Source organism: Tachypleus tridentatus, chromosome 7 (genome assembly GCF_004210375.1).
Source record: "Tachypleus tridentatus isolate NWPU-2018 chromosome 7, ASM421037v1, whole genome shotgun sequence".
In the NCBI taxonomy this organism is placed as follows: Eukaryota; Metazoa; Arthropoda; class Merostomata; order Xiphosura; family Limulidae; genus Tachypleus; species Tachypleus tridentatus.
In genome coordinates, this window is record NC_134831.1 from 154,286,081 (window position 1) to 154,299,896 (window position 13,816).

The 13,816-nt window shown below is 35.7% G+C and overlaps 1 protein-coding gene across 1 annotated transcript in view; it reads left to right on the forward strand.

Annotated features, from left to right (window-relative positions):
* Positions 1 to 13,816, forward strand: part of LOC143256950 (cyclic nucleotide-gated channel beta-3-like) — an 83,297-nt gene that overhangs the window by 21,402 nt on the left and 48,079 nt on the right. The window contains exons 2-3 of the mRNA XM_076514866.1: positions 2,509 to 2,776; positions 12,175 to 12,337. Of these exons, the coding sequence (XP_076370981.1) occupies positions 2,509 to 2,776; positions 12,175 to 12,337 (431 nt within the window). The remainder of the gene's footprint in view (positions 1 to 2,508; positions 2,777 to 12,174; positions 12,338 to 13,816) is intronic.

Sequence of the window (13,816 nt, forward strand, 5' to 3'; positions counted from 1 at the left end):
TTGTTATAAAATACTATACACTCAAAATAAGTCAATTGTATGTACAAAAATTCGTTACACTATTGTTTACTACATTTAAACTTAAAGCTGTAAATAATTATCTTATTTTCCCCAAAAGTCCACACGATCTAGTTAATTTACTTTAGAATCCAATTATTCTTCTCTATTTCTGAGGGTCGCGGGTTCGAATCCCCGTCACACCAAACATGCTCGCCCTTTCAGCCGTGAGGGCGTTATTATGTTACGATCAATCCCACTATTCGTTGATAAGAGTAGCCCAAGAGTTGGCGGTGGGTGGTGATAACTAGCTGCCTTCCCTTTAGTTTTACACTGTTAAATTAGGGAGGGCTAGCGCAGATAGCCCTCGTGTAGCTTTGCGCGAAATTCAAAAAAGAAAACATACACACAAACTCTGTTCTAACAATACAAACTGTGAAATTCTAATCAAAATCACCACTATAACTGTTGGTTAAGATATTTATATCCAGAGTTTTAAACAATTCTCTCATTGTGTCAGAATTCACACAGGCGGGTTAATTTTTGTATAATATCATTTGAAAAGAAAATTATTCTTTTTTCTTATCTCAGTTATTACAATATAAACTAGAAAACTCACACTTTGTACATTGCCCGTTCTAACTAAATTGACAACCACACAGTCTAAGTTTACTTTTTCTACTTTTATTTTCGCTGATGCAACTTACCTTTTACTTGAACATTGTATCTGCATATATTTATAACAATAACACTTGATAGAAAAAATTTAGAAATATCCAGCTTTCTGGTAAAAATATTATTAAAGATAATGAAAAAGATTTAGGAGCTTTAAGTAAGATAACGTAATCGATATTACAAAAGTCAAGTAAAACAATTAAACTACATACAATGTACGTCTCGTACAGAATTAGAGAACAAAACTTGTCATAATTATCCCTTTTAAACTAATTAACTTTATACACTCTTGTTATGAAAGCTAAATAATCATTAAATATTAAGTTACTGAATGAAGTATATAATAACTCTTAAACTGAAGAGCCTTGTATATCAAATAAGTAGTTTTTAACCTATTTCATTTATCTGAACTTCCGCATAAATGAATTTCATCTGACCTTGCATTTCACATCCGGGTTTTCAATATTTAAGATCAAATTCTTGACATTTATAGCTCTTTCTTCAACTAGATTGTTATTCTTTATTCTTCATTTTCAGCCTCCTCATAAGTATTTTCTTTTGCGTGGATAAGGGAACATAAATATGATAGAGACTATTTAGCACGGTGCTTTATTTGCAGAAACGATTGAACTACACAGCTGACAGTAATATGGCGGTTCATGTCACACTTGTCTCCAGGCCCAGACTGACCACAGTTACATCAAAAGTAGTATTCAAAATTTTAAATAATGGAACTGTGGAAATTATTCTGAAAAAAATATTGGATAACCTTTTGATGAGGGCAACATAAACGTTTGCTCCAGGGTTCTCTGAGATCTAGTTATACCGCTGATTGCAGCTACATGCTGAAGGAATTGTAAGTTTGTTAATTGTTATGCAGTGCTTATAATTTAGTTGCGCCTTAAATCACGGGTGTTATGAGCTTTTAGATACAGACTTGCATGAGGTCTAGAGTATTTGACTATCACTCTTGTAGTGTACTATGCAGGCATATCGTATAATTCCTACCTACTTTAGCTGTATAAAAATTGAGAATTTTGGGTTGTTTAGTTTCAATAACGGCAACACATAGTTCAGAAAATAATTAAGATTGCCTTGTTTTAGCTGCTTTATTTATATTTGTTATAGTAGGAAACATCTATTTTACCAAAGAGGATATTGCATTAATATACATCTGGATTAAAAGGCTTAACACTACTATTTTTTACTGGTCATATTGATGTTGACTAAATGAAATGTTGAAAATTCCTGACAGAAGAAATGTCACGAAGTGATGCTATCAAATAAATAAAGAAAGCAAGTTTACCTTTTGAATTGTGAATATATTTGTAGTTCTGCGGCAAGGAAACAGGAAATATGAACTATTAGATTTCTTAATGCAGTTTTGCAGCCAGAAGACACAAAGTATGAATCATTAGACTCAGACTATACGACACTCGGTCTATATACTATACTGGCAACCGAAGTTAAGGGTTTATATATTAAGCTACTATGTTTAATGCTGTAACTGTTACGCTGATATTTATTATTGTATTGAAGCTAAGTTTCATGTATATTAGATTACTGTTTATTTATTTTGGATTTATATTTTCATCAAATGTCACATCAAGTACATTATCAAGAGCAGTTTATTTTATAAAACTGTTGGGCCTTTCACTTTCAATAATATTTTATTATTAATCGATATGTATTTTCTTGTCAAGCTGATGTATCAGTGAAAAATTCCTTTGACAACTGATTCACAATAGTAAAGTTTTCTGATTATTGTAAATACTTTGTGATATTTGTATGCCTACACCTTAATGGTAGTAATTTAGAACTATCGTTTTCACACAGGTCATGGCAAAGCCTGCTAAACTCGAAATCAATGATTTGCTTATTGAAGATGAAGATTATTGTTCCCAGCCTCAGAGGATGCGATGTGCCTCTAGATTTTCAAGTGATAATTATATCACTTTACCCAACATGCCAGATAATGTATTTGTCCAAGAAGAAGAAATTCAAACCCCTCTATCGCCAACAACAAAATTAACTGAGCAGAAAACTGGGATTATCAATTCAGGATATACGTTACACATGGAAGAAAAACATTCTACTGATACAGGTACAGTTTAATAAATGTAAATATACATGGAAGTTCTCATAGTTTTTTAACACTTCCATTTTAAATATTTTATAAAATAATAAAAAGGAACTAACCGAAAGTCAGGTATAATTATTAGAATAATTTCTAACATGTTTTCCTTAGAGTTAGTTTTTCTTAAGTTTACAGAATATACAAGTGTATAACATCTTTGCTGATTGGTCAGATCAGTCCGTTTATGTGTATGCCAGTTATTTTGAGTTTGCACAAAGTTTGTATAAATCAAAGAGGATTAATCAGATGATTTCTTTATGCTAATATAGGTTGGTTTTTGGAATTTCGCACAAAGCTACTCGAGGGCTATCTGTGCTAGCCCTCCCTAATTTAGCAGTGTAAGACTAGAGGGAAGGCAGCTAGTCATCATCACCCACCGCCAACTCTTGGGCTACTTTTTTGCCAACGAATAGTGGGATTGACCGTCACATTATAACGCCCCCACGGCTGGGAGGGCGAGCATGTTTTGGCACGACGCGGGCGCGAACCCGCGACCCTCGGATTACGAGTCGCACGCCTTACGCGATGCTAATATAATAACGTACTACCGAATATGTGAAAATTGTGCCACAGTCAAAATTTTCCACACCGGTAATATTGTTGAACGAGGATTCTCAACCACTTGACAATATAGTCACGTTGTATGAATAATTATTATGAAATTATATCGAGATAGTTAAATTAAGTAGAGCAAAATGATACATTATTTTTAATAAAAAGCACTGAATATTTTCTATGAAAGCATGAAAACAGCATGCTCCAACACCACATTTTTTACCATTTCAGAGAAAGCTGTATCTGCACAGTGACGTTTATGGTTACAAAAAACAAGTCATTCAGTCCTTCAAAAAAAAAAAAAAAATAATTGTGATGAAACTGAGTATATCACTTTACATCATTAATAATATGCTAAACTACGGTAAAGTGGATTCTTGGTCGTGACGAGGGGACCTCCCAGAGAAGGTTCTCTATTTACAGTTTACCTCCTCTGGGGTCTGAAAATCCATCCAAGTGCTTGCTGTGCGTGGTGACCCATGAAGGGGAGGAGAGGGTCCTGGTGGTTGTTTTACAGTGCCTCAGACACCATTCTCCTCTTTGGCCTTGAATTCCTGTAGACGGGTGGGGTGCCCCAAGGTCAACTGGCTGGTCCTGTTGGGTTAGGGTCAACTGAGTATCAGTTCTCAACGGGTGTTGTGGACATTGTGTTTGATACTGGTGTTTAGGTATAATGCTCACGAAGCCCTGGCATTGCTGAAATGTCGTTGTTTGGCATTGTAAGGTATACACTCATAGGACTTTACGATAAGTGTGGTTAGTGGGCGCTAATCCATTCTCCTTTTATTATAGATACCCTTATACAAATAAAAAATAAAATAGAAAAACGTACCTCATTGGTAAACGACCAAATCTATAAGAGTCTAACCAGCAATTTTCAAATGATCTTGATCCTCTATCTTGTTTTTGTTTTTTTATTCCTTTTCAGAAACACCTTTAGTTCAATTTTTATTCATAATGGATGAAATGCGCTTGCTGGTTCTTCAAAGTCATTCAAGAAGCAATATTTTGGGGACATTCTTTGAATCTAGTTTCCATTTTTGTTTTTGTTTCTCCAATATAGAAGTCGTGGCAGTTGTTGCATTGTATTTTGTAAATTATGTTGGTATTGTGTTTGTCAGTGTAGTTTTTACATAGTATGGACTTTAGTTTTGTACCTGGTTTTTGAATAAATTTGGTGTTTACTGGTATTTTGTGTTTTGTTATAAGTTTTTTCCAAATGTTGGGTATTTTTTCGCTGATGTTGGGAATATATAGTATGCAGCAGTATAAGGTTTTGTAGTTTTTTATATCTTGGGATTTATTGTTTGTTTTTGGTCTAGGTGTGTGCGTTTATTTATTTTTTCTACGGCTTTTTGAGAAAATTTGTTGATGTTGAAGTGTTAGTTTTTTGTTGACTTCATCGTTAATTTTATCTGGTGAGCACAGTTTTGTGGCTCTGTTTATTTGGTTTCTTAATGTGTTGAGTTTTTGTTTTGTTTCATGTGCTGAGTCCCAGGGAATGTATAATCCAATTTGGGTGAGTTTTCTGTGGATTTCTGCTTTGAATTGTGTATCAGCTCTAGTGATCATGAGGCTAAGAAATGCTATTTGGATAGTTTTTTCCTGTTCATAGGCGAACTTAATGTTGAGGTGTATCGTGATTGAAAAAATTAAGAGTGTGTTCTGTAGGTGTGAATCCAGCAATTGTATCATCAACATACCTGTACCAGTATAGTGGTGGGTGTAAGGCTAAATTGATCGCTTGTGATTCAGTCTGTGTCATAAAAATGTTAGCTGTAACTGGCGACACGGGATTCCCCATACCTAGGCCATTTATTTGTAGGTAGTTTTGGTTATTGAACATAAAGTTAATTTTAGTGGTAGTGAAATCTATATGGGTTGTTAATTGGTTGCTGTGGATGTGTATCAATGGGTTTGGGTCTTGGATATAAAGTTCTAAAGCTATCTTGCAGGCTTCACTTGTTGGGACTTCTGTGAAGAGGGAGATTACATCAAAACTGGCTTTATGATTTAGTTGATTAAGTTTGTTTTGGAATTTCGCACAAAGCTACTCGAGGGCTATCTGTGCTAGCCGTCCCTAATTTAGCAGTGTAAGACTAGAGGGAAGGCAGCTAGTCATCACCACCCACCGCCAACTCTTGGGCTACTCTTTTACCAACGAATAGTGGGATTGACCGTCACATTATACGCCCCCACGGCTGGGAGGGCGAGCATGTTTAGCGCGACGCGGGCGCGAACCCGCGACCCTCGGATTACGAGTCGCACGCCTTACGCGCTTGGCCATGCCGGGCCCAAAGTTGATTAAGAATATATTTAAAGTTAAAAGAGTCTTTGAAAAAGGAGCCGGCTGATGTTACATATTTAGAAAATGCCCACACTATATATTTACCGAGGTTGTAGTTAAATGATTTGTAGGTCAATATTATGGCTCATAGTGGATAATTAGGTTTTTGAGGTTTGGGAATGCCGTATAGTTGTGGTGTGAGTGAATCGGTCTTTCGTAGGTAAGAATAAATGTTTTCTGAGATTGTGTTGGTTTTTTTCATTTGTAGTAGTATTTTGTTTAACTGTTTTTCATGTGTTTTTGTTGGATTTATGTTTAGTAGTTTAAATCTGTTTGTATCTGGTAAGATGTTGTTTATTTTTTTGAATACACTCATTTGTATTCATTATAACTATAGCATTGCCTTTATCTGCTTTTAGAATTTTGAGGTTGTTGTCTTGTCTTGTTTTAAGTTGTTTATAGAATTAATATCTTTATTGTGAAGTTGTTTTTTTAGATTTCTTTTCTGTGAAATTATGTTGATAGTTTTGTGTGAAAATTCTTTGAAAAAGTTGTTTGAGGTACTGTTTTGAGGTGTTTCAGGGAAACAGATGTTTTCAGTTCTACCTGGAAAGATAGGTTGTTGGTTGTCGGTGGAATTGTTTTCGAAGTTGTCTTCTTTCTAATGGTTGTTTTTCGTTGTTTTGTTGGTGTTTTCAGTTTGTGTAGAGTGGATCACCATTCTTCTAGCTAGGTCTTCCAGGCAGGCTTTCATTTCGATGGATGGAATATTTTTAGGTTTGGCTGCGAAATTGAGTCCTTTGTTGAGCAGGTGTATTTCTTCGTTGCTTAATTTTCGGTCGGATCTGTTAATTCCGAGGTTTGTTGGTGGTTCGTCATGTTGGTGTCGTTTTTGTTGTTGGCACCTTAGTTTATCTAGTTTCTTGTTGTGGCGGACCTTCTCTTCCTTGTTGTTCTTACTATTGATTTGATTGATGTTGCGTTGTATGAGTCCATAAATGTCTGGATGAATGCAGCAGGCCAGTTGATAGTCTAGATTCATTTTTTGTTTCTGTAGGTCATTTAGTTCTTTATATTTCGAGTTTAACATGACTTTTAGTAGTTTTTTCTGTAAATTATGGATAGTGTTTATAAACTGGGTAAAATTATTCTATCGACTTGTCATCACAAAATTATGGATTAGTTTTTCCTTTCTGTCCGTCGTGCTACACACAGAGCTATATAAAGGACTTCCTGTGTAAAGTTATCTCTAAGGTACAATTGATAGACCAGGCAGAAAGCAGCAAATCAACAACATATACCCAGCCCTTAACCTTTGGGCTTCTTTTTGTTTGATCAAATAATGAAATTTGACCGTTATACAGATCCAATGTGAAGAGGATTACTTGCGTCAACAGGCCGCTAACTCTATTGGGATTCCCAGTACGTGCACGTTAACCAATATGTCATGGTCGATCACATGGAAGTAATTTGCAAAGGCAGCATGAAACCTAGGTACATATCTTATGAAGTGCATTTGACTTTCAGTCCTTATGACTGATTAAATTTTTTTACTGTCAAATTTATAGAATTATCTTGAACAAGAGGGTTAAGTTTTCAGAACATATGACTTAAAGAATGAAAGCTCGCTTTTAACTTTCCATTTCTAAAAACTATTCTCTAGATTGCAAGTGCTGCTGTCTCTATGACTATTTGCTCCTTCAATGAAGAACAATTTAATTACAAACCATTTATAACTGAAAAAAAGATTTGTAAACATTCTCTTTAGGTTTACATAAAACGAATAGGAATTATATTTTCATTAAATTGTTTCTAGTTTGTTTGACTAAGTGTAAGACTAGAGCGAAGGCAGCTGATCATCACCGACAACATTCAGGCTAATTTTTTACAAACGAAGAGTGAGATTGACTGTCACATTATAACTCTCACAGGGCTGACAGGGGGAGCATGTTTGGTGAGACTGCGATTCAAACCCGCGACCCTCAAGTTACGAATCGAGCACCCTAACCACCTAGCCAAACTGTTTATAGCCTCACTGAGTTTAATAAAGCATATTTAGATAGGAAGTGTAGTGGTTGATCTCTAATGTGAAATTAAAGAAGTTAAATACTTTTTTTTTCAATAACTTTTGTAGTTCCTTTATTTTATCTTCTGTCAGTACAGTGTTTGGTTTCCTATAGCTAGAGCTATAAACTAATACACACTAATTTGTTACAGTGCCTGAGCTTCCTGTATAAGTATATTTCAAACATTTTAATTTTGTTTTTGCTCTTGCGTATTTGAAGAGTATGGTTGCATTTAGTATAGTTTTGGGCTTATTATTACATAAAAAATTAAGACTGCTGTTTTAACTCCAGGAAAACATAAAGTTATCCTTCCACCTTGGGGGTGAGAGTACTTTGTGTGTGTTTTTTTGTCTCTTTCTGTGCGCGTATCTCGAAAAGTAATAGATCGATATTCACGAATATTTTAGATATCCAGAGTGTGATATCAGAAGGTATCATAATCTGATGTAAAAAATATCGGCGATAGATGTAACCCAGTGTTACAAATGCCAAAAGTTCAAACATATAACAACAGCCTTTAAAGCACTCCTTCGCTTCGTCAGCTGTGAGGGAAGACACTAAAACTCTGAATGCCTTAAAATATCACTCAACTACTACGTTGTAACTGCCAGCAACAACATACAGCAAACTACAAAGGATACCACAAATATAAGAACATCAAAGTATGTATCTTATATACACAAAATAATACAAATGAAACAGTACAAAAAGAAGAACACTGCTGCCAATGCCACAACATACTGATAACACAAACACTTCCACCTACGCAAAGATAGCACACAGAAGAACAAAACGCACAAACAAACAAAGCAAACAAAAACACAAGCACCGTAAACACAAAACAACAACCGCAATAACAAAACAGTTAAGAACAGACAGTAAACCTATCCACTGTGTAGCTGTGTTCTTCACTTGGAACAAACAAATTATAACTACACGAAAATATTTACAATAGAAAAATAATATGCTAAGATATTCTTATCACCAGTACTTAAAGTTCAACAATAACTATCGAACGATTTATTTTAGTTCAACAAAGAGTTTAATAGAAATAGTTTCTAAACCATGAAGTTGTTCGCTGAGGAAACCGAAATAATTTTGTGTTGAATTTTACTTATGACTGAAATATTTATTAAATTGGGCCCGGCATGGCCTAGCGCGTTAAGGCGTGCGCTTCGTAATCTGAGGGTTGCGGGTTCGCGCCAAACATGCTCGCCCTCCCAGCCGTGGGGGCGTTATAATGTGACGGTCAATCCCACTATTCGTTGGTAAAAGATTAGCCCAAGAGTTGGCGGTGGGTGGTGATGACTAGCTGCCTTCCCTCTAGTCTTACACTGCTAAATTAGGGACGGCTAGCACAGATAGCCCTCGAGTAGCTTTGTGCGAAATTCCAAAACAAACAAACAAATTTATTAAATTAAAGGTGTAGTAACTAAGATTTTAAAATAATTTTCCTTTCCTTTGTTATGAAGTCGGCATGTGTACGAAAATAACTTTATTATGTATCAGGGCTTTAAAAAATGTTTATTTCTACCAAATAATGCTGGGATTGTAAAAAATAACATAGAGCCAGACAACCAGCCGACATTTTAAAATTATTAATGTTTACAAAAGGAGGCAGCATCAAATAGCACGTAACCAGTGGGCTAGTTCGTCATTGTGTGCGTATATTCGTGACTTGGGTCGCTTTTCGAGATAAATATTCTATATTATGTTGTGTACTTTTGCTTGGAGCATGTGGATTGGTTTTGCCACTGAACTTGGTGTTACCAGCTGCCTTCCATCTAGTCTTACACTGCTAAATTAGGGACGGTGAGCGCAGATAGCCCTCGTGTAGCTTTGCGCAAAATTAAAAAAACAAACAAAAACTTGTTAGAATATGGCACACTTTGCTTATAACAGTTGGAGTAAAACATGTTACAGGCATTTTTGTGGGTGATCCTGTAATCCCAAATTGATTCATATTATATGGTTTCCAACGCCATTAAATACAAGGGATATCTCCATCTTCGAAATTCGAATCCCCGATCTGAGCATATTTTTATGATCTGAATATATGCATTTTTGCGTCGGAAAAGGCTGATAAGTCACTTTACGTCGACTGTGTTTGCTACCTGACTTACTGAATTTTGTATTTAGAATTATTATAATATAACATTCTCAACCATTTGCATTTTACGAAACAGTTAATAAATAACCATGTTTCTAATTTACACAAAAGGTTCATATGAAGAGATGTATGCATAAAAATGTCGTTGCTATGAGGTATAAAGTTTGTTATGAAATTTGTTATATTGTATCTAAAATATATATAAAGTTATAGACAATAGTTACTTTGATCTATTTATACGTTATAACTACGAATTACTACAAACATGGGCCTGGCATGGCCAGGTGGTTAAGGCACTCGACTCGTAATCTGAGGGTCTTGGGTTCGAATCCCCGTCACACCAAATGTGTTCGCCCTCTCAGCCGTGGGGGCGTTATAATAATTTGACGGTCAATCCCAATTACCACTATTAGTTGGTAAAGGAGTAGCCTAAGAGGTGGCGGTGGGTGGTGATGACTAGCTGCCTTCCCTCTAGTCTTACACTGTTGGATTAGGGACGGCTAGAAGAGCGAACAACGTTTCGACCTTCTTCGGTCATCGTCAGGTTCACGTCGCTCTTCTAAGTGTTTTCTCAGCCCAAACGAGCCGTTTTGCACGTGGGTTTCTCGTCATCACTGGCTAGCTCAGATAGTTCTCAAGTAGCTTTGCACGAGATTCAAAAAACAAACAAACTACAGACATGTATGACTTTCTGCGCTTTACTCACCATAACTTGAAGATTAGACAAATATAGAAAAGGGATTTATTCTAAAGTTATTATCAGTAAGTTTTGCATATGTTTATTTCGTGTTTTGTAGCAGAATTTTCAGTAATTTTAAACAAAACAAAACAAAAACGTTTTTCACATACACATGAAGAGCCAAGAAAAGGAATTTGTGACACCAAATTCGATCTAAGATAGGTGTGATAGCATATGAAAAGTAGCTTAACTTAAATATTTATTTTCGCAGATGCATTTATTTTAGAAAACCGAAAAAATATATACGAGGGCTGTTCAAAAAATACGCGGACTGACGTCATAAAACAAAATGTACTTTATTTAGAAGTTACAGGTCTGGGACCCCTTCAAAGTACTCACCTCCCCAACGCACACACTTATCCCAACGGTGTTTCCACTTGTTTAAACAGTCCTAGTACGCTTCTTTTGTAATGTCCTCCAGCTCCTTCGTCGCATTTGCCTTAATCTCGGGAATCGTCTCAAATCTTCTTCCTTTTAAGGGTCTTTTGAGTTTGGGGAACAAAAAAAAATCGTAAGGAGCAAGGTCAGGTGAGTAGGGGGGGGGAAGAACAGTGATCGAGTGTTTGGCCAAAACTCACGAGTTTTGAGGGCTGAATTTCGCAGCAACGCGGTGCATCTTCAATTTTCGGTCAAAATCTCGTAACAAGATCCAACTGATATCCCACACTCTTCAGCAAGCTCCCTGACAGTCAGACGTCGATTTGCCCGCACCAGGGTGTTGATTTTGTCGACGTGTGGGTCGTCAGTTGACGTGGAAGGACGTCCAGGACGCTCATCATCTTCAATGGACTGTCGACCATCCTTAAAACGTTCATGTTACTTGAAACATGCCGTACGCTTCATAGCAACATCACCGTAAGCCGTGTTAAGCATAGCAAAAGTTTCAGTCGCAGATTTTCCAAGTTTAGCACAAAATTTCACAGCAAGTCGTTGTTCCTTCAGGTCATTCATCTGAAATCCGCCAAACGAAAAAATCGCACTTCACTTAAAACCACGTAGCTAATATACAAATGAAAATACCTGCAATCGGGAAATGGCGTCGTAATCAGCTGATCTGTGCGAACCTAGCGACACCAAGCGGATTCCCCTGGAACCAACTGGAGCCGCGCATTTCAAACACTCCGCGTATTTTTTGAACAGCCCTCGTATTGAAATAACTCAGACTGATCATCAGTTGAGCCAACACGGATTTACTTTTCTGATGCCCCCCGCTAGTACAGCGGTATGTCTCCGGACTTACAACGCTAAAATCAGGGGTTCGATTCCCCTCGGTGGGCTGAGCAGATAGCCTGATGTGGCTTTGCTGTAAGAAAATCACAATCACTTTTCTGATGTTCATTAATTTATTATTAAGTCCTTTCAGTTGTCTTTTATAATTAATCTGGATAAACACAAAATATTACTCCATTAACTGAAACAGCGTCAGAATTTGAATGTGATGAATCACTAACATAAGACATTTATGATGATACATTAATTATACATGTATGTATGCAGTTACCAGCCAAAATCCTGTGGATTTATAAATAAGGGATGCATTTCTTAGCCGCTGATAGTTTGGTCTTGAAAAGTGCCCAAAGTCTGAATAATTTATTATTTTCCCTCCAGGTTTACCTGTGTCTGTGGCAGATCAAAAATTCACACAGATTCAACTTCAGAACACAATTCCCACCTATAATATCGAGACCCCACTTGCACCCTCGAAAGTTTCTGTTAGTTACCGGAAAGATTCTACTAGTTCCGAATCTTTTCCCGCGGAAGAAGAATCATGGTAAGTTAGCAACTGCAATAGTTGGACGATTATGATAACTAGCTACTGAATTAGTTTTGTTTTTACTTTGTAAAAACATGTTTAAATTTTCCATTTTACTTTATAAACATTATTACTTGATTTTTTAAAGAAAAATCTTATTGTTATTTATAGTGATAACTTTAAGTCAAATATCGAAGGCAAAACCAATAGATAGTTCTTTTCAAAACACTAACATGAATGCCTACAGTTAAAGTTGTATTTCGCATAATTTTAAGTATAACTTACTAGAAATAACAAGAAACAAGAATTGACTAAAAAACATGAATAAATGTGAAGAAATTATGATTACTTCTTTCTACGACAAATGGTAACTCCAATTCTGGTAACCTTTACTTTGTTCTAATCACTTAAAGACTGACCCAGAATACAAATATACCGGACTTATTTGAGCTGGAATTACATACACATCAACCTTTATGGTTAAAAATTAACAGTTTCATGCTATAAAACTATAACCAAACAGTTGATGATGATAGAATGTGTGTGTGTATAGGGGAGGATTTATTACTCAGTCATAAAACAATTAATAATACTAGTTTATGAATAATTCAAATTAGATAAACTAGTTCGCCTTTACTATATTTAAAAATAAAAGTGGCTTCTCAAATCAGTTTTGTTAGAACTAGTTGTACTGCTATAGTACTTGACTATCAAGTAAATTATTCTGGTATGAATATAGAACTCAGAATTCTTATGAAATAGCAAGTGGTATATTTTGAAAATAAATTCAAACATGACAAACAATTTGTAATTTTAACATTTCAAAATATATATTTCCTGAATTTTCACTTTTTCCAGGTATCAAAGACGTTATTTTTTTCGAAAGATAACAATAGTTTAACTAAATCCACTTTGAGTTGTATGATTGTATATCTTAAAGAATATTTTTTAAATGCGTTCTTATTAAAGTTACAAGGCCTGGCATGGCCGAGCGCGTAAGGCGTGCGACTCGTAATCCGAGGGTCGCGGGTTCGCGCTCACGTCGCGCTAAACATGCTCGCCCTCTCAGCCGTGGGGGGCGTTATAATGTGACGGTCAATCCCACTATTCGTTGGTAAAAGATTAGCCAAACAAACAAACAATTAAAGTTACAACATCGTATTAAAGAATAACCTGACTAATGATCTACTTTTTCAACTTATTAAAATTATCTTGCTCACTAAAATTCGATTTACAAAAAATTATAGTATTATTACTTTGTAACGAGGGTGTATTTTACAACAAAACATAGGAGACAGAGTTTTTTTTTTCTTTATTTTAATTACACATCCAAACAATATTTACTTTAATATGGGGAATATGCTGCGTGTCAGACGATGGTAATTAAATAGGTCAAGGAAATTTAAACAAAATTCAATTAACACAAAAGTTTTTTGTTTGTTTGTTTTTTGGAATTTCGCACAAAGCTACTCGAGGGCTATCTGTGCTAGCCGTCCC